This window comes from Rutilus rutilus (genome assembly GCF_951802725.1).
Source record: "Rutilus rutilus genome assembly, chromosome: 2".
Lineage (NCBI taxonomy): Eukaryota > Metazoa > Chordata > Actinopteri > Cypriniformes > Leuciscidae > Rutilus > Rutilus rutilus.
The window spans coordinates 61,956,624-61,981,504 of NC_140210.1; the positions used below are offsets into that span (position 1 = coordinate 61,956,624).

Sequence of the window (24,881 nt, forward strand, 5' to 3'; positions counted from 1 at the left end):
CTGGGATGGGTCCGCTGATGGTGGTGGGGGAATCGGCGGTGCGGGTGGCGCAGTGGGAACCTGTGGTTGTTGTAGCTGCTGGGTGAGCCCGGACACCTGCGTTACCAGAGCCTGAACAGCGCGAGCTGTCTCATGGAGATTCCTCTCCTGCGTGTCCATTCTCTTCATGCATTGATTCAGAAAATCCTCCATGGGACTGGATGATTCACTCGCTGCTTCCATGCTTTTGGTCAGATCGTTCTGTAACGGTAAAAGATGAGGAAGCAATTGCAAGTATACTCATTTATTGAAGAGACAGAACAAGGAACAAATAACAGCTGTGACACAGGATGGTAACGCAGGGACCCCGATGGTCAGATGTTCCAGTGCAGACGGTGAAGTGGTGCGGTGAGAATCCCAGGTGACGAGTAATCCAAATCCAAGGGAACACGAACAGGAACAGGAACAGGGCAGGCACAAACTCGACACGAAGACTGGGAACACAACCGGGAAACCACATACAACGATCTGACAGGGGAAATGAGAAAGCGGTGAGTATTTATGGGGTGATGAGATGAGCTGCAGCTGGTGACGGGAGTGATGAGCTTAATTGTTGATGATCGCTGATCAGACGACCCGCCCACACAATCAATGCACAACACACACATGACAACAGAACACGAGACAAGAAGAAGACAATGGATTTATGAACCGTGACAGTATGTTCTTCATTCATCTTTCTACACATCTACACATCTCAATTCTCCAGCAGCAGCCATCTTTCTTCAACCCAAGCGCTCTTTGGTGACGTGGATGATTATGTTCCTGTTGATCATCTGTCCATCATCGTATAAAGGTCTGGTTCGAGCATAGTTGCTCCACAACGGATCAAGTCCAGACAGAACTTCCCGGCTAACAAATGTCGTGAGGTTTGTAGAAAATTTTTCTAAGCATTTGTTTATTCTTGGTTTCAAAAACATCAGTCTAACAATAAACAGACTCACCAATATCACATATTATAAACTAATTTATTTGTAAAATTATTGAATATTAATTTATCTTTTTTTCCAAAAATATCAATACTTAGAATAACAAGATGAGGACCAGCTTTACATCACAAGCTGAAGATCATTAAACTAAACATACTGAACACACAATAATCCTCAAGAAAACATTATCATACAACTAGAAAATGAAGGATTGTTAACAATATTCATATCCTTCGATACAAACATCTTCACCTTCATTTGCTTGCTGAAAATAAACTGTGGTTTTATTCGTCAGTGTTTGGCGGTTCAGGACTGCGATTCCCTTCCTCTGTGCTGTCGTTCTCACTGACTCCTCTGTTTTCATTAGCATTCATGTTCATGAAAAGAGGGTCTTCAGTTAGATCTTCATCCTCTAAGTATTCCATTAACTCTTCAGGACGCTTTCGTTTAAAAAACCCACTCTACACACAAACACACAGATGAACAGGTTGGCTTGAGACTTTGAGAGGTGAATGATGACATCAGGTGTGAGGTGATCTGATTGGTTCTTACCTTCAGCAGCAGGCTCAATATGATAATGAGCAGGAAGACCCCGCCCCCTGCACCAGTGCACACGATCAGCATTAGACTGGGTGGAACGACAAACTCCGCCTTCACTGCAATCTGAGAGGAACAGAGAGAAACTCATCACCAACTGTACAAACGTTGATCATCTTTAAATGATGGATGAAGGAGTGAGATACCTGTGATGTGTGAGGGTCGTCCTGCAGAGTGAAGAAGAAATAGTTAGAAATATGACGGAACAGTGTCTGTATCTGTAATACTGTAAGAGTGAGGTCAGTCATGGACTCCTGCAGGTCTGTGGTGTGAGTTCAGACCGACACTGACAATCACGCGCTGATCAGCACAAGCACAACATCAGTTATGGCAAAGGTACAGATTTCTTTCACTCATCACCTTCAGGCCGGTCCACGTCTGGTTGTAGCGGCTTCTGCTGTAGTGGAGCTCGGCGCTGATGTCCAAGACAGAATCCTCTCTGAACTCGTGGAAGGAGTATTTCTACAGCAGAAGAAACAGAGTCTGATTTCAGAGTTATTCCATCTTAAACTGGTGTTTGTCTGTGTTCGTCACTCACGCTCTCGTATTCCTTCACGTTCTGGAGAGCTGCGTCTGCCCTCAGGATGAAGTGAACTGCTGAAGCTTTCTGCAGATCAAACTGACCACACTCGAACTTCCCGCAGTGACCGTCCTGAAACATCCACACAACACTGAGAACTGAAACACTGACACCAATAAACCAGAGAATCAACTGAACTAAACCGAGATGAATCCAGCAGACAGAAGATGCGTTTACTGTGACTGCTTGAGGTCGGATCTTAAAGGGATTGTTCACCCAGAAATGATTTATTCAATGATTTATCGTTTATTCAGCCTCATGTTGTTTGAAACATGTTTAATGAATATTGCTTTTTAAATAATCTTCCTGATCAGTTTCATCTCCTCAGCTACTGACTAAGCTACTTTCTAGTATCTTTAAAACCGCATTCTTCCATCTTTAAAATATATCTAAACTATGACATATGCTTTCAATGACAAATGCGGAGCAGTTAGTCCATGCGTTCATGACCTCAAGGCTAGATTATTGTAATGCTCTACTGGGTGGTTGCCCTGCACGCTTAATAAACAAACTACAGCTGGTCCAAAACGCAGCAGCTCGAGTTCTTACCAGAACCAGGAAGTGTGACCATATTAGCCCAGTTCTGTCAACACTGCATTGGCTCCCTATTAAACGTAAAATCTTGCTAATTACAAAGCACTAAATGGTTTAGATCCGCTGTACTTGAGCGAGCTCTTATATATAAATAAAGGTGTCTTGACTTGACATGAGAGTGAGTAAATGATGACAGAACGGTCATGTTTTGGGTGAACGATCACTTCAACAGCAGCTGTAAAAGGGTCTATGATCTCTTACCTGCGGTTTGATGAATCCACACGGCACTGAGTTCTGTAGAGAAGAACAGAAGATGTTTATTCAGCAGAACACATGCTGGTCTGATGGTATGAGCTGATGAACGAGTGACGCACCTCCTGCATTCTGAAGCTCTGAGGAGTTAAAATCACATGTGTAGTTTGACAGGGCAGGGTGAGCTTGAGCGACACCGGCAGACCTTTAAGACCCAGATTCTCCACCTGTGGACACAAACACACAGACACACAGCAATCTGATCACGAGAAGCCCAGAAACAACACGATGAAGCTGTAGATGTGTGTTTGACTCTCTGACCTTGTAGACGATGTTGAGAGGTTTTGGACCTCTGTCCTCCAGAGAGAACTTCAGATACGTCACAGATTCTTCAGCCACTCTGACAAACACACAATAACTCAATAACTTCTCAGTCAATCATATGGTTTTCTGTCATTTTAATATAATGTTACTGTCTCAGTGTATTAACTGCTAATAATAAAACAGAACAGAAAATGATCCGAACAGAAAGACATTTAGATGTTGAGTCTTCAATCATTCAGAGATGAAGAGCAGATCAAACTGAAACAGAAGAAGAGAGAAGTTAAATAAATGCCACTCACAGACTGATCACCAGATCAACAGTGAACTGAACCGGGACGCTCCTCCTCACCTCCGTATCGCTGGTGTTTCCATTATTATCACTGTGAACAAACATACAGGATTTACTCATGATTGAACATTAAGTCATTCTTCATAACCTGTATCGCGAGCGCACATCTCTGCTGAACATTACTGATATGAAACAGCCCTGAAAACAAACAAATCTGTCAAATTCAGGCTCATTCACCTGTTAGCGGTGATCATCATCTCCATCCTGTCGGACCAGTTGTAATCCCATTTCGCCATACGAAAGGTTGCCAGAAACAGAGTCTAGAAGATAGTAGAAATCACAGGTGTTGGTAGCATTGCCAAGACAATGGTTGAAAATCTACTTAAGCAATATAACACGAGCAAGAGTTCCAAAAATAACAGCACAAGTGCAAATTGATATTGATTTTACACAACAGTTAAATAATAGAAAAGTTAATATTAAGTGGCTCATATTTTAAACACAATATTGTCAATATTATTTAATTTTGATCTCTTTCACCAACGAATGTCGTTCAAAACAAAGTCACAGAACCGTTGCAGGTCTCCTAGCAACACAGCTGGGTTCGAATGAATCGCGGTTTGGAACGAATCAAAGATTAAATGAATCACTCATTAAGACAGCGACTTGACGCAACCTAATGGCGGATTTAGTTTTAGATCGAAAAAGTATAATGTAAGTTTTTCATCATTTTAATTATGCCATTGTAACTGCAGTGTAAATGCATATGCCACCTTTGAGCTGCATTAAACAGTCTGGGTAAATACAAATGCCACTTCTGAGCCACTTCTACAGCGCAAATTGGATTATGTTGATACTGTAAGGGTGGATTCCTGCAGTGGTTCAAGCTGCAAGAACTTCCGAATGACTAAAGAAACGTTATTGGCAAGATGGTAGAAAACTGCACATTTCTAGTCTTTAACCACCCACTGCCACTTATACCAACGACGGAAATAAGTGCAGTTACAATAGCTTAATATTTGTGGGAGAGCGTTGCTATAGATAGTGACGATATTGTATTGCAATATGTAGCACTTCAAAGTCAATACCAAAACAAAACTAGTTAGCACATTAGTTGCAATTGAAAAGGTTTAATGACAAAATATGGTTATGGTTACACTTAAAATAGTTACAAAATAAATGTTTGAAATGATGATAACTTATATTATTAAATGTACCCAGCATATGTGAAAAATGTTACCTGAGAGAGAGAGAGAGAGAGAGAGAGAGAGAGAGCCCCCAAGAAAGGGACCCAGAGAAGAAGATAGCCAGAGCATCAAAGAGCCAGAGCAACAGTTTCAATCTTGTTTTATCCTTTCCTTGACCATGTGACTAAAACCCAAATGTGAGACATTCGAACTGACCAATCAGATAATTACACTTCCAGCGGAAGGTGTGACAATTCATCGACCCCCCAAAGTACAAACATTTGGCCTGCATGCCTAGATCACTATCAGCCCCTCTGTGCCTTAGGAACTCCAAATGGTCATTGTCTCTGAAAGAGGGGGTAGAAAAACAGTCAAGCAAATATCTTTGTTCATTTAAAATATTTTGGATTATTTTCAATCCTACAATTTCCCCCCTTGGCACCGTTGGCCACACACATGGAGTCCAAAGGTGACACAATCCATAAAGACATGCTTTCTGTTGCGTTTAGTTGTATCTTCAGACTTTTCGTCCAGGCTTGTTGCAATCTCAGTTGGTCAATGTTCAGTCTTTGTTCTCCTTCAGCCCTGCATGAGGAAGGCTCCAACAAATGGTGTTGCACCGTTCATAGATATGCAAATCATCCATCGAACACTTCACACCTGCACAAGAACAGGCACTGACTCTGGGAACGCTGGTTTTTCTTTATAAGACGGGTCACAGGATGTGAACTTTGCTTGCAGGGATCCTGTTATCTTAAAAGAGCATATAGCACAACAAACAGCAAAAGCAGACACATGGCATTTGACATTGGTCAGAGGTTTGATATGGTCAGATTAAAATTAGTCTCTGGCAAAAAGCCCTTAAATTGATGTACTTAAAAATATGGTCAAGGGAGAATAAAATAAGATCTAACAAGCTCTTACACTGTTTCTGGAAACATTTAAATAAATTGCATTTCAACAAAACAACAAATGCTGGTTAAAAACCCCATTCTATGAAGAGTATCAGCAAAATATTCAGTGTAACCAAACACAGAGATTCAATTGAATTAATGTCCAAAACCATTGTTGCAAGTAAAATGGACAAAATACAAACAAGCAAAAATCAAATCAGTTTCAGAAATGTTTCAAATGCATTAATGAGAATACAAATATTTGTACTTGGGTAAAAATTTGAAATACTGACATACAATTTAAAATTTAACTTGGTGAGACTAATGATTACTTAAGTGATAAAGTAAATCCAAAGAAAAACAAAACAAACAATTACTAGATGCAATTCACAGTTATAATTCAGTCTAGATGTAAAGATTTAAATAACATTGTATGCATTAATTTTGTGAGGCAGAATCAGATAGATGCAGATTTGACTTTGTGTGGAGATCAAATGGTGGCTGCATTTACCTGTGGCTATGTGTAAATTCATCATGCCCCAAAACAAAGGTGAGGAGGTTTTACAATTGTGATGCAAATTTGGTCCTGTTGTTGAAACAGGGAGCCAGCCTGAGATTGTGAGTATGAGGTGTGTTCTGGCTCAAAATCTTCCAACACCAATGTTTCAATTGAGAAGCATGATAAAAGTGCAAAGTACAGAGTTACTGAATCCTGTTGTGAGGAAAGCATTTTCATGGTTAATGCAAATTGAGATTAACATTGTGGCCACATGGCAATTCTATGCTCCTTTACATGGTTTTACTACAGCTATATGGAAAAATAGCAGAGTTTTCCACTAAGGAGACAAACAAATTCAACATAGTCACACATGCAACTTGAAATTGCTATGCAATTCCAGTGCAACAATTATTCAGTTTACACAAGATACATGGCCTAGAATTCTTAGCATCTACAGCCTGTTAACCTAAGTGTTTCATACAACACTTACAGTAAAGCTATCATGTGTTTTAAAGAATAAACTTAATTAGCCTATGTGCACATTGTAGCACAAACAACTATAACGTGTGTTCTATGAGCACAATGTGTTACGCACAATTACACATTTGAAAATACAAACAGGATCATTGCAATTTGGATGTTTAACTATTTAACTTGTTGCTATTGGGCTACCAACCCACTAGCAAGTGAAGTTAATAGTTGAAGGCCTTGCATGAACAAAGCAGTTAACTCACTAAGAGTTTTACCTGTGTGTGCAGATCGCTGATTTTTGCTCTTAGAAAGTGGTTTACTATTTTTCTGAAAATAAGGAGGAGGTCTACCCCTTCCCAGTGACCAGCATTTTCCCTCTTTATGGCCTATTTTCTGACAGGAACTGCAAAACCTGCTTTCTTTACCATAGGGATGTTTGCTACGTTCTCCTGGAGTTTGAGGGTTTTCACGACTCTCGAATGCTTGTACACCATGCGTTCTGGTACATGACTCTGTGCTATTACGGTGTTGCATCACCTTAAGAACTGAAATAGGCACACTTTCTTGGTCAGTTGCACATGCATTTTCTGAACTAAACGTTTCAGATTCATCAGAGCTAGTCACCTCCTCTAAGAAGTGAACATGCTTCTTAGTCCCATCGCTGTTAAGCATTTTGGGAGACAATTTAGCATTTAGCTTAGCCTTGAGATCTGCAATGGTCTCTTTGTGATTTTTACACTTTTCAGTCAGGGCAAACTGCTCAGCTAGTAATTTATCTAGCTGTGTTTGAAGATCTTGAATCTTTGCCTCAGACTTTAGTGCCTCTGCATTTTTAGATTGCAATTCTTTACATTTAGCATCTATACTTGAAGATAGACATGTTGTTAACTCACGTAGCCGTGTAAAACTTATGAAGTTTAAAGCCTCAATTATTTCAGCATGTTTTGATTTCTTTTGATGTTTGCCTATTGTGTCCCACCATTGGAGCATTTCCTTATCTGGACATTTAATTCCAATGTACTCTTTCTTGAGTTTACTCAAGGTAGGCTCAACTTTTTTGCTCCATAAAGCAAACAATACATCACTATTATCAGATTTTTTCCCTTCCATCCCCGAGGAGTTCTGAATATTCACAATATTTACAGTAATTTATACAGTAATGGGACTATTAAAGCTATTCAAAACCTTCTAAATTCTGTTTCATTCAATTCATGCAAATGGAGACTTTTCCTATCATACCATTAAACAATGAAAACAGACTTACCCATTCCATGGTCAGAAGATCAGCTTTAATCCATTCACAAAATTAACTGTGAAAAAATGTCCTCATTCTGATCAAAGTGAATTTCAGAAAACACACTGCAAGGGATCCCGGGTTTTCGGCACCATCTGTAAGGGTGGATTCCTGCAGTGGTTCAAGCTGCAAGAACTTCCGAATGACTAAAGAAACGTTATTGGCAAGATGGTAGAAAACTGCACATTTCTAGTCTTTAACCACCCACTGCCACTTATACCAACGACGGAAATAAGTGCAGTTACAATAGCTTAATATTTGTGGGAGAGCGTTGCTATAGATAGTGACGATATTGTATTGCAATATGTAGCACTTCAAAGTCAATACCAAAACAAAACTAGTTAGCACATTAGTTGCAATTGAAAAGGTTTAATGACAAAATATGGTTATGGTTACACTTAAAATAGTTACAAAATAAATGTTTGAAATGATGATAACTTATATTATTAAATGTACCCAGCATATGTGAAAAATGTTACCTGAGAGAGAGAGAGAGAGAGAGAGAGAGAGAGAGCCCCCAAGAAAGGGACCCAGAGAAGAAGATAGCCAGAGCATCAAAGAGCCAGAGCAACAGTTTCAATCTTGTTTTATCCTTTCCTTGACCATGTGACTAAAACCCAAATGTGAGACATTCGAACTGACCAATCAGATAATTACACTTCCAGCGGAAGGTGTGACAATTCATCGACCCCCCAAAGTACAAACATTTGGCCTGCATGCCTAGATCACTATCAGCCCCTCTGTGCCTTAGGAACTCCAAATGGTCATTGTCTCTGAAAGAGGGGGTAGAAAAACAGTCAAGCAAATATCTTTGTTCATTTAAAATATTTTGGATTATTTTCAATCCTACAATACCAATTTCATTTTATAACAGCATTTTAATTTAAGTAATTGATTACATTTAAGAATCTTACATAAAATATGACACATACCTTTAATAAAGTTAAACAACTTTCCCCTTATAAATGTTAATAACTGCCCTTGGAAGTAAAATACAGGATATATTTTTCAGTTCTGCCACTGTCTTGTGACTGTATGTGTTCATTCATCAAACTAACAGCCTCTGCATGTTCATCTGTCCTTACATGAGGAAAGATACTACAGTCTGTCAGTGTGTGTGTGTGTGTGTGTGTGTGTGTGTGTGTGTGTGTGTGTGTGTGTGTGTGTGTGTGTGTGTGTGTGTGTGTGTGTGTGTGTGTGTGTGTGTGTGTGTGTTTTACCGTGGTGCCACTGCGGTACACTGGTAGATTGATACTGCAGGTAGTTCTGTTCATAGCACCGCTGTCACGATCACCACAGCTGCTTCGAGTCCGGCTGGGCTGTTTGTTGAACACACACACACACACACACACACAATTTATATAATCCTTAAAGGCCAATTCACACTGCACCAACAGACAATCACCACCAGATTACAGTACGACACTTTTCAGACATTCCACGACCCAAAAACATCTGGCAACATATAACACACGGATTCAACAGAACTCGACAGTGTCTGTAGCTGTTGGTCGATGTTGGTCGATGCAGTCTGCATTAGACTTAAAACAACACAACATCAATTATTTAGACTTATATTTAGATATTTAGAAACTTATTTTATATATTTGATTCTTTGACCGATATCTTTATTGTAAATTTAAACTGAATACTTCAGATTGTAGAATTGGCACCGTTTCAGTTTCAAAATTGGAATTTAAATTTGATGAAACTCTAGATGGCGCAGACTAATAGGCCTTTAACTTATTTGGTAGCGATTGCATCATCATCTGTATAGCGCAGCTGATTGGTTGCTGTTGCCATGGTGGCCAATGAGCTGCGGCTCAACATTCAAACAAACAATGGTAGTGTTGCTGTTAGCAATGTACATCTATTGTTAATGAGAACACGTAGTGCATGTTCCTAGAGTTTTTATGGTTCCCTGTTCTGCAAGGTAGCTCAGGCTAGGGGTGTTGAAATCAATCGTTTCTACGATGCGGACATAGATGATTCTGCGTCGATGCAGTGACAAACCATAATCGATTATAGTACTGACGTTTCTGTGACGTCATTCGTAGCATACAAACTTGTTAGTGTAGGAAGGTGAAACACAAAAGAGAGTAAAATTTGTATGTGTGTGTATGGGTGTTTGTGTGTGTGTGTGTGTGTGTGTGTGTTTTCCTATCTCATTCTGTCTATGTTCATGTGTACAGATATATGTGCCTATCTAGCAGCTGGTTTTCTCACTCAGCATCATGTGTAGATATGGTTGTATTGTCTATTTCTTCCATTAACCTGTGCAACTCTGCAGGGTCAAAATAGTCCAGGCGTTTTAAGCCAAAATGGGGGTCAACCGTGAACAAATTGCAACAGAATCAAACTCAACTGATTTTATATCCTCAATATGTCATGAGTAAGGAAAAAAAAGCCCCGAAGAATCCCATTAGGGGAAAGTTCCGAAAAAGACCCAAATATATCCTATTCATACGCCTATTCATTATTTTTCTCACATGAATAGGGTAAAATTTTTAACCTTTAGATATCACCATGAAAATTACTGAGTTGATTACTTATATCAAGACATACAAAAAATGTATTACAAGTTTTTTTTAATTGTTTGTTAACATGGACAAACGGTGCATAATCTAATTACAGATGTGCTAATTTGCATAAATACCACAACAGATCTAAACATTGGGTCTAGCCAGGTGAAAATGTCTTGTTGAATCTTGTTGACAAATAACAGTAAAATACTTAATGTTAAGGTCTGAATGGAACCCATTTAGGCTACCCATGAGCATTAATACATAGAGGCAGGAAGAAGTACTTTAAACCAGCCTTTATTAATTATTATTGCAGAGATGGGGTTTGGGGCTGGGTCCATGGGACTGTTTCTGGGGATTTACTTTTTATTTTACTTACCTTTTGTCTTCTGCATTCTCCTTACCATTGTCTCCTGTTCTTGCCTCAGATTCGTCCCCCAGAAACAGTCCCACGGACCCAGCCCCAAACCCAATCTCTTAAAAATTAATAAAGGCTGGTTTCTAAAGTACTTCTTCCTGCCTCTATGTATTAATGCTCATGGGTAGCCTAAATGGGTTCCATTCAGACCTTAACATTAAGTATTTTACTGTTATATGTCAACAAGATTCAACAAGACATTTTCACCTGGCTAGACCCAATGTTTAGATCTGTTGTGGTATTTATGCAAATTAGCACATCTGTAATTAGATTATGCACCGTTTGTCCATGTTAACAAACAATTAAAAAAAACTTGTAATACATTTTTTGTTTGTCTTGATATAAGTAATCAACTCAGTAATTTTCATGGTGATATCTAAAGGTTAAAATTTGTACCCTATTCATGTGAGAAAAATAATGAATAGGCGTATGAATAGGATATATTTGGGTCTTTTTCGGAACTTTCCCCTGATGGGATTCTTCGGGGCTTTTTTTTCCTTACTCAGGACATATGGAGGATACAAAATCAGTTGAGTTTGATTCTGTTGCAATTTGTTCACCCTTTTTTCCTAAAACGCCTGGACTAAAAGTGCTTTATAATTGTATAGCGATAGTCTCTTTCGGCTGTTGTCACCTGATAAAGCTCCCTTGGCCTTTGGAATTAAAACAGCCCCACATCATCACATACCCTTCACCATACCTAGAGACTGGCATGGGGTACTTTCCATAAGATCATCTCTCAATGCAAATCAAGCCAGCTATTAGGGTAACTGAAATAAAACCATGCCAATCTCTAGCAGGGTTCGTACGGGTGCTTTAAATCCTTCAACAATCGTTGATTGTTGAACAGAAATCATGTCAGATGGAGTGTCATACAAGTAGCCTACTGTAAACTTGATGACCCCATGCAATATTACACTGCTCTAGATAAATGTATATGTCTTGGCAATGAAATACTTAAAAAAAAAAATATATATAGGCTATTTATCAGGCAGGTGCCTGTGCACTGTCAGAGTCTTCTGGGTTGAAATGGAATCACAGGTTGTTGTCGCACTGTCTCAGATTTTGTTCAAACCTTGTCTATATCAAGAATGTGTCCCAAAACCAAGGCCTGTAAAATATTTCTGTTCAAATCCTGTCTTCATATTTTCAGCCCTTGAAATTACTTCAGTTTTACAGCCTGAAAATCACATTATCTGGGAAGCAATATTTGGACATAAATATAATGAAAAGTATTATTCATAGGCATTATCTACTTAGACAGTGATACATTTTGAAAAATGAAACTTGTGATTTGCTTAAATATCTGATCCTTCTGCTATTTACGAAACACAATTTTGGCTGTTTATAGCATTATCTCTTTTAATGTGATAAAAAACACTAAATAATAAATTCGACTATGTATTGGAATGTAATTTACGGTGGTGTAAGGTGCTGAAAAAATCTTTTAAATGGACCTTGAAAGTGCTTGAGAAGTGCTTGAATTTGACCTTGGAAAAGGTGTACGAACTAGGTATGGTTAAGGCTATGTGATGATGTGGGGCTGTTTTAATTCCAAAGGCCAAGGGAACTTTATCAGGATGCATAGTATCCTGGATCCATGAAGTAACTGGCCTTTAAAAAAAAAATCTGCCTGCCTCAACATAGGGGTGTACACACTTATGCACCCTGTATGTTAAGGAAGAACATTTATTTATTTATGATACATTATTCATTCACAAAGGAAATTGGTGTCCTTAAAGGTTGGAGTTTTCCTCATTTTTTTAATTAAGGCATTAAGATCAATTTACAAAAAGATGATTTTTTTATTCCTCTTTTTAGTCAACTTTAGCATGGGTGTGTTCACTTATGCTAAGCACTGTATATGCACATCATACTTAATGTATTAAAAAGTGACAAGACAAGTTATTTGAGTAGCAGAATGATCAGTTGTGTTGTCTGTTGAGAGTTTATCAGTTAATTATATATATCGCGTATATATATATACAGTATATGTCAGCTGATATTTAGATTTTAATGCCAAAAGCATTTTCAGAAGGTTTTTTCAGTTTTTGACAGTCCTTAGTTTGATGTGTGGACAGCGGTACCTTAACGGTGTCAAATTTTGAGAGTGAGAGGCCTTCTGGGTAGTGCAGCACTATGCTGGTGTTGAAGGAGTCGTCGCCTGGGTTGGCCAGCGATACGAGGACAGTGAGATGAGCTTGATTCACCACCACTAACGTGTCGTTCCTGAAGAACAAACCAAACGCAGAACCTTCATCACATTCTCATGTTTATTTCAAATCAAGAAGAATGGAAATATTCAGAAGCATTTACAGATGTTTAGCATTAGTATCATGTCTGATTTATTTATCGGTTGTTACTCACGTAAACCTGAAGTTCAGCTTCAGATCAGCCACACAGCGGTTGTTTGAATCACAGTTACTTTGAAACGGCACCTAGTCACATACAAAACAGAAACTTTCATAGAGCTTTTGAATGTTGCAGAAACTTCATACAGAAAAGCTGAAGGACCTGATATTTCTAGACAGAGAAAGACATGAATTTAACAAGCCTAGAGTGTATAAATTGTGATGTCAGAAGCTCAGCTCACCTCGACATACTCCTCTGTCCTGCTGTGGATGTCAAGGATAGCCATGGAGTTTTCAGAAAGCATCTCGGTTTGTGAGAAATTCATTCGTATCTTTAGCGGAGACACTGTGTCTCTAATGCAGATCTAAAACAAACACAACATTTGCTGTTAAACCGAAGCTGCTGGGATTGGCTGAAGCTGTGATAGATGAAGCATACCGGCATGAAGATGGGGAATCCGAAACAGGAGATCCCAGAATCCAGCAGGACGAACTTCTGCAGAGTCCTGGATGACGGATCACTCTGATGGAAGAATCCTCGATTGATTGTTCTCATCACATCCACATTCAGGTTCAGAGAAACATTCAGGTTCTTCTCGAGAGATCCTGAGAGAGATGAGAGGGTTAGACATACGGAGGCCATGCTCTTCATGTGACAGAGACTCTGAGATGTCTTTGACGTTACCAATGCTACTGGTCTGCTCCTTCACTGTGAAACACAAAGTGAGATCAAACGCATTAAACGCTTTGTCACTCGGGCATTCAAAGTCGTTCAGACTCATTTCATTGGGATTGAATCTGAGCTGCGCAGATACAGACATCACAGGCCGAGCCCTGAGAAGAGAGAGAAAAGAGTAAATAGCTAATGATACAGTGAGACTAACGGGGCCTACAACAACTTGACCAACTCAAACTGATAGTTAGTTTCTTCAAATCATTAATAATAATAATAATAATACATCACACTTGTATAGCGCTTTTCTGGACACTCAAAGACGCTTCACATGGGGAATAAAACAAAACAAAACAAAAGGGTTTTTTAAGGAAAAGCTAGTTTGAACAGGTGGGTTTTGAGTACTGATTTGAAGTTTGGTAATGAGTCGGAGTTTCTAATGGATGTAGGGAGTGAGTTCCAGAGGGTGGGGGCGGCGATAGCGAAGGCTCGATCCCCCAAGGTCCGGCGGTTAGTGCGGACGATCGGGGTAAGGCGGTTGGTGCCAGCTGAGTGGAGGTGGCGGGTGGGTTGGTGCTGTTCCAGGAGCTCAGTGAGGTAGGGCAGGGCCAGGTTATGGAGGGACTTGTAGGTGAGGAGGAGGAGCTTATATTGAATGCGATAATGAACAGGTAGCCAATGGAGCTGCTGGAGAACAGGGGTGATGTGTTCTCGGGACCGGGTGTGGGTGAGGAGGCGGGCGGCTGAGTTCTGGATGTATTGCAGTTTTTGTAGTTGATTGGTAGGAAGTCCGTAGAGAAGGCTATTGCAGTAGTCAAGTCTTGAAGTTATGAATGCGTGAATGAGGATTTCAGCTGTTGACAGGGTAAAAGGAGGGGCGAAAGCGGGCAATGTTGCGGAGGTGGAAGAAGGATAGTTTAGTGATATGGTTGATGTGTGTTCGGTATGAGAGGGTGGAGTCCATTATGATACCAAGGTTTCGGACAGAGAGGGAGGGGGTGACATTATGTCCGTCGATTAGGAGAGTAAAGTTCTGAATAGAAGAGAGGAGAGATTTTGGGCCGGTGATAAGGAGTTCTGTTTTATTGCTGTTGAGTTTAAGAAAGTTATTGTCCATCCAGGTTTTAATGTCGGAAATGCAATTGGTAATGGTGGAGAGTATAGCCGGGGTGATGGATTTGGTGGACATGTAGAGTTGGGTATCATCGGCGTAACAGTGAAAATGGAGTCCATGGTGGCAGATGATCTGACCGAGGGGAAGCATGTAGATGGTGAAGAGGAGGGGGCCGAGCACGGACCCTTGGGGGACACCATGGGTGACAGGGGAGGTGTGGGAGTTGCAGTTGTTAACAGAGACAAAGTGATGACGGTCAGAGAGGTAGGAGGTGAGCCAGAGAAGTGCTGTGCCGGAGATGCCAATAGATTTAAGACGATGGAGGAGGACAGTATGGTCTATTGTGTCAAATGCAGCGGAGAGGTCGAGGATTTAGCATGGTTTTTTCAGGAGGGGTGTGATGGACGCAAGTTTTAGCGGTGATGGAACAGATCCAGACGCAAGGGAAGTGTTGATGATGATGGTGATGAGAGGGATGAGGATTTGTTGACAGGTTTTGAAGAGGGGAGAAGGGATCGGGTCAAGCTGGCAGTTGGAGAATTTCATGGTTGAGAGGAGTTTGGAGGTGTCAGAGGGAGACAGAGGAGAGAAGGAGGAAAAGCTGTGGTGTGTGAGCGGAGTGAGTTGATATTCAGAAGGAGGAGAAGCGGAGGAAGTGGGTGCTAGTGAACAGTGTATGGTATGGATTTTGGTATGGTAGGATGACAGGAAGTTATTGCATTTGTCTGTAGTGAATGTGGAGGTTATATTGTCCTTGGGTTTGGTCAGTTTTGCAAATGTGGAGAATAGGGTGCGGGAGTCGGAAGAATTTGAGTGGATGAGTTGGAAGTAGAAGTTGGACCGGGCAGTTTTGAGAGCAGAATTGTATGTGGTTATGGCGTGTTTGTAGGCTTGGGCATGGACAGTGAGACCGGATTTTTTATGGATCCTTTCAAGTTGTCTTTTTTGTCTTTTGAGAATGTGAAGATCTGGGGTGTACCAAGGTGCAGAGGTGAAGAAGGAGACTGAGGCAGTTTTAAGGGGGGCTATTTGGTTGAGGCAGGTGGAGAGTGTGTGGTTGTAGAAGTTGACTAGATCAGAGACAGTCGGATCAGAGGGAAGAGAAGAAGTAGAGATTGCATGGGATATGGAGGAGGTGAGAGAGATGGGACTAATGGATTTCAGGTTTCGAAATGTAATTGTTCTTTTGTGTTTGACGGTAGGAGAGGGGGTAATGATATCCAAGGTGATGGCCAGATGATCAGAAATTATGAGGTTGGTCAATGAAAGGTTATGTATGGTGAGGGAGGGTGTGGAACAGACCAGGTCCAGGATATGTCCATGATTATGTGTAGGTGAAGTGACATGCTGGGTGAGGTTGAGGCAGTTTAAAATGTCCAAAAAGTCAGATGTGAATTTTGCTGCCGGAGTGTCGATATGAATGTTGAAGTCACCAATGAGGAGAACGGACGGAGAAATAGAGGACAGCTGAGTTACGAAGTCAGTGAAATCAGAAAGAAATGATGGGCAAGTTTTGGGAGGGCGGTAGATGACTGCAGCAGTGAGTGATTGGGAACCAGGAAGTCTGAAAGCCAAGTGTTCAAATGAGGATACAACCGGGATGGGGATGGGGCGTATGGAGATATCGCTGCGGTGAATGACTGCGATGCCACCTCCTCGCCGGTCCAGACGGGGGTTGTCGATGAAGGAGTATCCAGGTGGGGTGGTCTGATTTAATGCAATGTAGTCCATGGGTTTGTGCCAGGTTTCAGTAAGACAGAGAAAATCCAGTTTATTGTCAATAATGAATTCACAGAGGAGCAGGCTTTTATTGTTAAGTGATCTTGTATTGAATAGCGCTGTTTTAAGAGGCTTTTGTTGTGAAATCCAAGTGGCGGAAGTTGAGACGGGCAGGAGGTTAGATGAAGTCACTTGAAGAGTGCGCGGATGACGTATGCGGATGTTGTTGTTGCGCCGGTGTCCAGGCGGGAGTGAACAACAGCCGGACCAGAAAGATGGAATACTGTTTTCGCTGCATTTCGCTGCATTTCATTGCATTAATTCTCCAAACTAAAGGTTCAATTACAAACTGGCCACTGAAGTGACTGTATTCAAGCAGAGCCAGAGTTCATAACTGAGACCTCGTGTTTAGACTGTCAGAGAATCTGTCCATTATTTTGTGAATGTGTTGTGAAATGTCCTACTTGAGCAGCACGATCCCTCCTTTAGCTCCGATCACGACATCTGTCAGATTATCATCGCTCATGTCCATCTGACCGGACAGAGACACTCCAAACTGCTGCAGACCGGGCAGAACCGAGCGCGCTGGGATCCGCTAAACACACACACACACAAACACACACACACACACACGCACAGATCAATTGTGCTAAAGCGCTTTATCATTGTACACATTTATCCTGCCATGTCTGTCTGTTTATCTGAGAACATTGGGCTCTTCTGGGATTCTGGGTTAAACTGGGCACAAACACAGTGTTTGGGATTGAGGGAACTAAAGCAGACTCTCACCTGAGGAGCGTGTTCGGTGTTTATTCCATGTGTCCTGTCGCCCAGGTAGATGTAGACGACTCCCTCCCCTTCGTTCTCAAGCGGCGCCCCGACTGCCACATCTGACAGGCCGTCCCCATTCAGGTCCTTTAGTGAAGCCAGAGATGCAGCAAATCTGCCGGTGTTTGACTCGTTCAGTGTCTTGTGAAAATACTACAGAGAGAGAAAGAGAACAGAGTCTTTATTCGTCTGCAGAGGACCAGCACCAGTGCAATGTATTTCCATGACTTTAATGCGATAGTCCGTCACCGGGAACCTATTACAATGGCAATCCCCTCGGAGCAGGGTTGGGCAACTTCGTTCCTGGAGTATAATATCCACAACTCCAACCCTAATCAAACACACCTGAACCAGCTAATCAGTGTCTTCAGGATAACTAGACAGCTCCAGGCAGGAGAGTGTTTTATCAGGGTTGGAGCTAAACTCTGCAGGACAGTTTCCCTCCAGGACTGAAGTTGTCCATCGCTGCACTGGAGTAACTTAATGGTGATGACTAGCAACCTTCCAGTCACAGGTGCTGAACATTAACCACACTGTACTTACTAATGGAGAATGTTGTGAATCTGTCCATACCTCCTCTGATAAAGTGTAGACGTACAGCCTCCCTTCTGCCCTCGGCCAAGACTGGTGAAATAACGGAGCTCCGACCAGAAGGAAATCTGACTCTCCATCCGAGTCCACATCCAACAGACTCAGAGACGCACCAAAATACGAGCCAATCTGATGCCAAGAATGAATCAAAATGAATGTAATTGCATTCTAGCATATGATCTTTATAACCTGATGTTCACAAATTGTAGTTGCTAGTGGGTGGTTACTAGGGTGTTGCTAGGCAGGTACTGAGTGGTTGGTAGGTGGCTGGTGAGGTTTTCCGGATGGTTTCAATGGTTTTGCAAGAGTGTTTCTAAGTGGTTGCTTCTTCCGTAGGGTTTGGGAAGCCCTGCTCTTGCTGATGGAGAGGGTTAATATCGTGTCAGAGGGTTCTTCTACACTAACTTGTTCTCCGGTGATGTTCCTCGTCACTGTCCATGTGCTTTCATTCTTGGTGAAGAGGGTCACCAGACCCCTGTGTTCGGCCCGCGGCGCCCCAGAGAACAGAAGAGAGACGCCGCCTCTCATTCCCAGAACAGCAGAGTAACCTGAACATCATCAGCATCATTAAAACATGCACAGACACTTCACATCAGACAAGGAAGGACCAACAGCTTCAACACACCCATGTACGAGTCTTTACTGACAGATGGATCCTTAATCTCGGTCTCGTTAAATCCAGATCCTGATCCCGTCACTTCATACAGAGATCCACTCCAGTCATTAGATCCAACCGAACCCACAATCACAGAGTCCTGAAACAAACGCAGCAGTCTCCGCTTCAGTCTCAGCATATTGACTCATTACATACAATAATCACCAGAGATTCTTAAAAACAGCTCTTGCGATCTGACGAGTTGCTTTACGCAAGTTCTTAGAGTCCGTGTGTGTTTTTATTGTGACATTTAGCAGCAAATAAACCCAATTGGTTTCCCTTTTCAAACTGGTTTTACTTCAATAACCCAAATTTAACATCAATTGGCGACCCAAAAATGATTATCATATCACATCATAAAAGTAAACATAAATGTCCTTAAATATTTCCTATTTTCGAATGTTTTATTTATTTTAATTTGACCTTTTTTATGAATGCAGTTCCCTCACAAACTCCCAAGGGATCAAGAGCCTAGTTTGGGAAACCCTGCCTTAATATAAATCATAAAAAGTGACATATACCATATATATGTCATATTTCTGACCTTGTGGTAGAGGACACTGAATCCACTCTGCGATAACTCTTTCGGTCTGTCTCTGCTGTGTGTGTCCTTTGACCCTGAAACCACAGAAGAAGAACTCTTAAATCATCAGTGGATTCTTCATTAGCTGCTTTTATTAAACGTTATACAGTATGTCTATTTTCTTTACGCTTGCATTTTACCTTCAATGTTGTAGATCTTTTTTTGCAGCTCATCAGGAAGTCCTTGGAGTCCATTGTAGTTTTGAATGTAGAAGGTGTTGTACATTTTTGGTTCTGAAGCCAGATCATAGAGTTTGGCTAAGCTAACTTTTCCCACCTGACAAACAGAACTGTTATTGAGTCTGTCTGTGCAAAAACACTTTTAACTATGCGAGTTGAAACAGGACTTTAGGGCTTTTCACACTGCTTTTCTCAATTGCTAACAGAATTAATTTAACAATTAAATTTTCAACTATAAACACACACAGTCTCATAACTACACACCAACTTGTCCAAACCTCAAGCTTCCAGCTCAAAACTATTTTAATCACCAATCAGTCAATTAGCCTCAGATGACACAGTAAACCTAACAAATACACAGACAGTTAGTCCAGCACAGCACACATGAGGAGAGGAGTGACGTGCGTCTCCTCGGCTCGATAAACACACTCTAGCAGCAGCTTCTGGATCAGTTGCAGAGGTTTGACTGATGCTGGAAGGAGAGAGCATTACTATAGTCCAGTCTGGAGAGAACACGAGCTTGGAGAAGGAGTTGTGTAGCTCTGATAGGAAAAGCCTGATCCTCCTAATGTTGTATAAGGCAAATCTGCAGTTCTAGCAATATGTTTGTGTTTTATTAATGAGAGCATGGTTAAGCCTGTGTAAAATGAGAGTATTTTTGTGTAGAGTTTTGTGACTGAGCCATTACATGGGAAAAGTCATTCAGCTTCGGTTGCAAGAGTGCAAGCCAGAATTCACTGCATTTAGACTTTCAAACATTAAACAGGTCATAAGGAAACTCACCCCAATGACGAAGCGGATGATATTTTGCTCATCGCATCTCCTGAGGGCATTTTCATCATCAAAATCAGTGGGTTCTCCATCTGTGATGATCACCAGGGCTTTCAGAGCGCTGAGATCGGCTCCAGACGACACGCTATTCAGGAGATTCTTTCTGGTGATGTGATAAATCATAAATAATGACACAAACATCAGTCTCAACGTGCCTCTTTTGTTTCTACTAGGGCTACAGCTATTGATTATTCTAGTAATCGAGTATTCTACCGATTATTCCATCGATCAATTGAGTAATCGGATAAAAAATTGTGGTAATAAAAATAGCCTTTAAAATGACTTAAAATACAAATATATAATAACAAGCAATAATAATTGGTTCAAATAAAGTATGAAAGTAATCATATGGGTTTTATTGAACAACACTGTTTAAATACACCATGTCAAATAAATGATATAAACTAATATAAACATAACTAACTGTACATTGCGTGTTATAACCAATGCCTGCAGAGGGCGCCAAAGGCCTGGTGTTAGTTCCCTTTCAAGGGAACTCGCGTTGCGTCGAGTTTGACGCTATGGGAACGCTTTGCGTGATGATGTCTTGAAGCACATGTAAAATCAGTCCAATGGCGTGGCGGAACGTCAGATGCGGGTGACGTCACGTACCAGGAAACTATAAAGCCTGCAAGAAAACAGAGAGCGGCAGCTTCTGTGTCTTCAGTAGCGCTCTATGTGGAATCTGTCTCTGTCTATTTATTGTTGTCTTGTCACTGAAAGCAATTATGTCCAGCGAACAGTTCAGAATGTGTGTGCATCCCTGCCCGCGTTTTATTACGGGTAGGGACACTCACGTTCTGTGCATTGTTTGTTTGGGAGAGGAGCATGCCCAGTCAGCACTCGAGGGTGCTGGCTGTGTGCATTGCGAGGCGCTGTCCATGCGCTCGCTCCGATCCCGGCTGAGCTTCTTCCGGGAAGCTCGCGTTCCCCAGGGCTCGGGTCCCGCTGCTGCCGAGGCACAGCGGCGATCTCAGTCCTGGGGTTCGCAAATGGATCTATCAGCGGGGTCTGAGACGGGCTCTGCCCTATCTCAGCCCTTACCTGATAGATCCGGTGTCTCTCATCAGGGTTCGGAAGCACGCCCGGCGGTTTCTTCCCCCCCGGTGATTGAACAAACACTGCAATTGTCCAGTTCTGAGGAACTGGATGTTGTTAGTGTTGATGCTGAGTCTGAGGAAGCCCCACCTCAGTCTCATGCATTTGAAGAATTGCTGGATGTAGTGACAAGAGCGGTTGATAGACTATGTATTGAGTGGCCAACTGATAAACAGGACGTTCGTTCAAAAAGTAAACTTGACGAACGCTTCCTGCCCTCACGTGCACAACCACAACGCCGAAATCTGCCGTTTTTTCCCGATCTCCACACTGAGGTGTCGAGATCGTGGGAGAAACCAGTTTCCTATAGAGTTTTTAATCCACAAACCATGAATTATTCCACTATATCTGGGTATAAAGAGTATGGTTATGGGGAGATGCCGAAGGTGGAAGAGACGCTTGCGAGCTATCTCTCTCCAGCGACGGCATCTTCCCTGAAAGCTCCGGCGTTGCCTAATAAGCCCCTCAGAGTCACATCTTCTCTGGTGGGCAAGGCTTATTCAGCGTCTGGTCAGGCTGCAGCGTGTCTTCATACTATGTCACTGCTGCAGGCTTATCAGGCTGAATTATTGTGTGATTTGGATGAGGGCGGGGGTATTGGTCCTGAGGTGGTTGCTGAACTACGCAGAGCCACAGATTTGTCTCTCAGGGCCACCAAGGAGACCGCTAAATCAACCGGGCGGTCTATGGCAGCCCTGGTGGCCACTGAGAGGCACCTGTGGCTCAACCTCAGCGACATTAAAGACAAAGAGAAGAATGTTCTTTTAGATTCTCCGGTTTCTACGCATGGTCTCTTTGGCAACGCTGTTACTGCTGCTGTGGATAAGCTTCAGGAAGCATCTAAGCAGGCAGCTGCTTTGCAAAAACTTCTCCCCCGCCGATCTTTTCATGAGGCTGCTGAGCGGGAGCAGCCTCACTCATCAAAAAAGAGCACTGAATATCGTGCGACTCAAAAACAGAGCGTGTCCTCCCGTGCTCCCCCACGTAAATCTCGGGGACACGGAGGGCACGCTCAAACCCAGCAGCCTTCGAGGGGTAGGACGGATCTGCGGACCGTGATTACCGCCAAGAAGGCTGCTGGGAAAAAGTCCTGACGTCCGAGGGCTCAGGACATATGAGGGTAGTCCCCCCCGAAGTGCAGCGGTCAACACCTCTTTTTACGGTGCCCGTCTCCCTTCGGTACCCTCAGGGGACCGTTCTGCCAACCCTGCCACCTCTGGTGTTTCAGGGCGCAGCGGTCTCCGGCGAGCACATATCTCAAGGACCACCCGGAAACGTAGTGGCCTCGGGATGCCCGCCCCCTCCGAGGAGGGTGTTAGAGCAGTCCGTTCAGTCGTTCCCTGCCGGTGCGCCGTTACAGGGCGACGAACCGACTACTCAACAACAACAGAACCCAGAAGTCAGTCTCGAGAGACTGGTACCTCTAGTAGAATCTTTGACAGCGTGGAAGCTACTGTCAAATGTTTCTCGTTGGGTCCTGCAGACCGTGGAAAAAGGGTATCAGATACAATTCAAGAAACGCCCACCTCGGTTTATGGGGGTCCTGCCCACAGTGGTGGGCCCCGAGCAGGTTCTGGTTATGGAACAGGAAGTAAACACTCTGTTAGAGAAAGGGGCCATAGAGTATGTACCTCCCTCCAACAGGGAAACCGGGTTTTACAGCCGGTACTTCATAGTTCCAAAAAAGGACGGGGGATTGCGTCCCATTTTAGATCTTCGAGTTCTGAACGAGTCAGTCATGCAGCTCAAGTTCAAAATGTTAACATTGAGACAAATCGTGCCACAGATCAGGTCCGAGGACTGGTTTGTCACGATAGACCTCAAGGACGCATATTTCCATATTTCCATCCGTCCGTGTCATTGGAAGTTCCTGAGGTTTGCTTTTGGGGGCAAAGCATACCAATATCGAGTTCTTCCATTCGGCCTGGCTTTATCACCCCGCACTTTCACCAAATGCGTGGATGCAGCTCTGGCGCCACTGCGCCTCCAGGGTATTCGCATCATGAACTACATCGACGATTGGTTGATTTTAGCTCAGTCGCATCAGGTAGCGGTTCAACATCGAGATGTTGTTCTCGCCCATATGAGAGAGTTGGGGTTACGGCTGAACGCCAAGAAGAGTGTGCTCACTCCTCTCCAGAGGACCACTTTTCTAGGCGTGGTATGGGATTCAGTGCTGATGCAGGCGCGCCTGTCACCTCCACGCATAGAGTCCATCCTTGCAGCTGTGAAATATGTAAAGCTAGGCCAGCTACTCACTGTCAAACAGTTCCAGAGACTGTTGGGTCTCATGGCAGCAGCTTCCAACGTGATACCTTTTGGACTGCTACACATGAGGCCCCTGCAGTGGTGGCTCAGGACCAGGGGGTTTTCCCCGAGGGGCAACCCATTTCGCACAATCAAGGTCACGCGGCGATGCCTACGTGCCTTGGTTATGTGGAAGAAACCTTGGTTCCTGTCCCAGGGCCCAGTGCTGGGAGCTCCTTGTCGTCGCAAACTGCTAACGACGGATGCTTCCCTCACGGGTTGGGGAGCGATTCTAGAGGGTCGCTCATCTCAAGGTCTGTGGGAAGACCATCATCGTTCCTGGCATATCAATCGCCTAGAGATGTTAGCTGTCTTCCGGGCTCTGAGGAGCTTCATCACAGATCTCAGGGGACACCATGTGTTAGTGCATACGGACAACACGTCGGTAGTCGCCTATATCAACCACCAAGGGGGTTTGCGCTCGCGCCCATTATCCAATCTGGCACGCCATATCCTCTTGTGGTCCCAGGGGAAGTTGCTGTCTCTCAGGGCAGCTTACATCCCCGGGGTCCAGAATATAGGAGCAGACACTCTGTCGAGACAGGGGCTGAGGCCCGGGGAATGGAGGCTCCACACCGAGGTGGTGGAGCTGATATGGAGGGAGTTTGGCCAAGCTCAAGTGGATCTGTTTGCGTCTCGAGAGACGTCTCACTGTCCACTTTGGTTCTCCCTCACGCATCCAGCTCCTCTGGGACTGGATGCTATGGTGCAGACGTGGCCGAGGCTACGTCTGTACGCTTTTCCCCCAGTTGCTCTGCTCCCGGGAGTTCTGGAGAGAGTTCGCAGGGACCGGGTTTGCCTGCTTCTTGTAGCCCCGCGCTGGCCGGGCAGAGTATGGTTTCCCGATCTTGTGTCGCTCCTCGACGGGCCTCCTCTGGAGCTACCCGTCAGGAGGGACCTTCTGTCCCAGGCAGAGGGCTCGATATTTCACCCTCGGCCAGAACTGTGGAACCTGTGGGCTTGGCCTCTGAGGGGGCCCAGCTCATAGAGTCAGGTCTCTCAACTGAGGTTGTTGAGACCATTCTACAGTCCAGAGCTCCCTCCACGAGGAAACTTTATGCCCTGAAGTGGAGAGTCTTCACTTCTTGGTGTAGTGACCGTCGGTTGGACCCAGTTAACTGCCC

At 43.1% G+C, this 24,881-nt stretch overlaps 1 protein-coding gene across 2 annotated transcripts in view; it reads right to left on the reverse strand.

Annotated features, from left to right (window-relative positions):
- Window positions 1-990: 990 nt before the first annotated feature.
- The window catches only part of LOC311286243 (integrin alpha-M-like), a 49,424-nt gene continuing 25,533 nt past the window's right edge, over window positions 991-24,881 (reverse strand). For both annotated transcript variants that reach the window (XM_084402365.1, XM_084402366.1), the window contains exons 8-31: window positions 20,305-20,455; window positions 19,483-19,618; window positions 19,304-19,377; window positions 18,730-18,859; window positions 18,510-18,652; window positions 18,087-18,233; window positions 17,475-17,666; window positions 17,150-17,280; window positions 13,865-14,013; window positions 13,619-13,785; window positions 13,422-13,544; window positions 13,196-13,266; window positions 12,916-13,057; window positions 9,109-9,207; window positions 3,782-3,864; window positions 3,555-3,635; window positions 3,253-3,331; window positions 3,054-3,158; window positions 2,941-2,973; window positions 2,104-2,217; window positions 1,926-2,027; window positions 1,712-1,732; window positions 1,521-1,631; window positions 991-1,429 (exon numbers count right to left, since the gene is read on the reverse strand). In XM_084402365.1, the coding sequence (XP_084258491.1) occupies window positions 1,253-1,429; window positions 1,521-1,631; window positions 1,712-1,732; window positions 1,926-2,027; window positions 2,104-2,217; window positions 2,941-2,973; window positions 3,054-3,158; window positions 3,253-3,331; window positions 3,555-3,635; window positions 3,782-3,864; window positions 9,109-9,207; window positions 12,916-13,057; window positions 13,196-13,266; window positions 13,422-13,544; window positions 13,619-13,785; window positions 13,865-14,013; window positions 17,150-17,280; window positions 17,475-17,666; window positions 18,087-18,233; window positions 18,510-18,652; window positions 18,730-18,859; window positions 19,304-19,377; window positions 19,483-19,618; window positions 20,305-20,455 (2,761 nt within the window). In that variant the 3' untranslated portion in view covers window positions 991-1,252. The remainder of the gene's footprint in view (window positions 1,430-1,520; window positions 1,632-1,711; window positions 1,733-1,925; window positions 2,028-2,103; window positions 2,218-2,940; window positions 2,974-3,053; window positions 3,159-3,252; window positions 3,332-3,554; window positions 3,636-3,781; window positions 3,865-9,108; window positions 9,208-12,915; window positions 13,058-13,195; window positions 13,267-13,421; window positions 13,545-13,618; window positions 13,786-13,864; window positions 14,014-17,149; window positions 17,281-17,474; window positions 17,667-18,086; window positions 18,234-18,509; window positions 18,653-18,729; window positions 18,860-19,303; window positions 19,378-19,482; window positions 19,619-20,304; window positions 20,456-24,881) is intronic.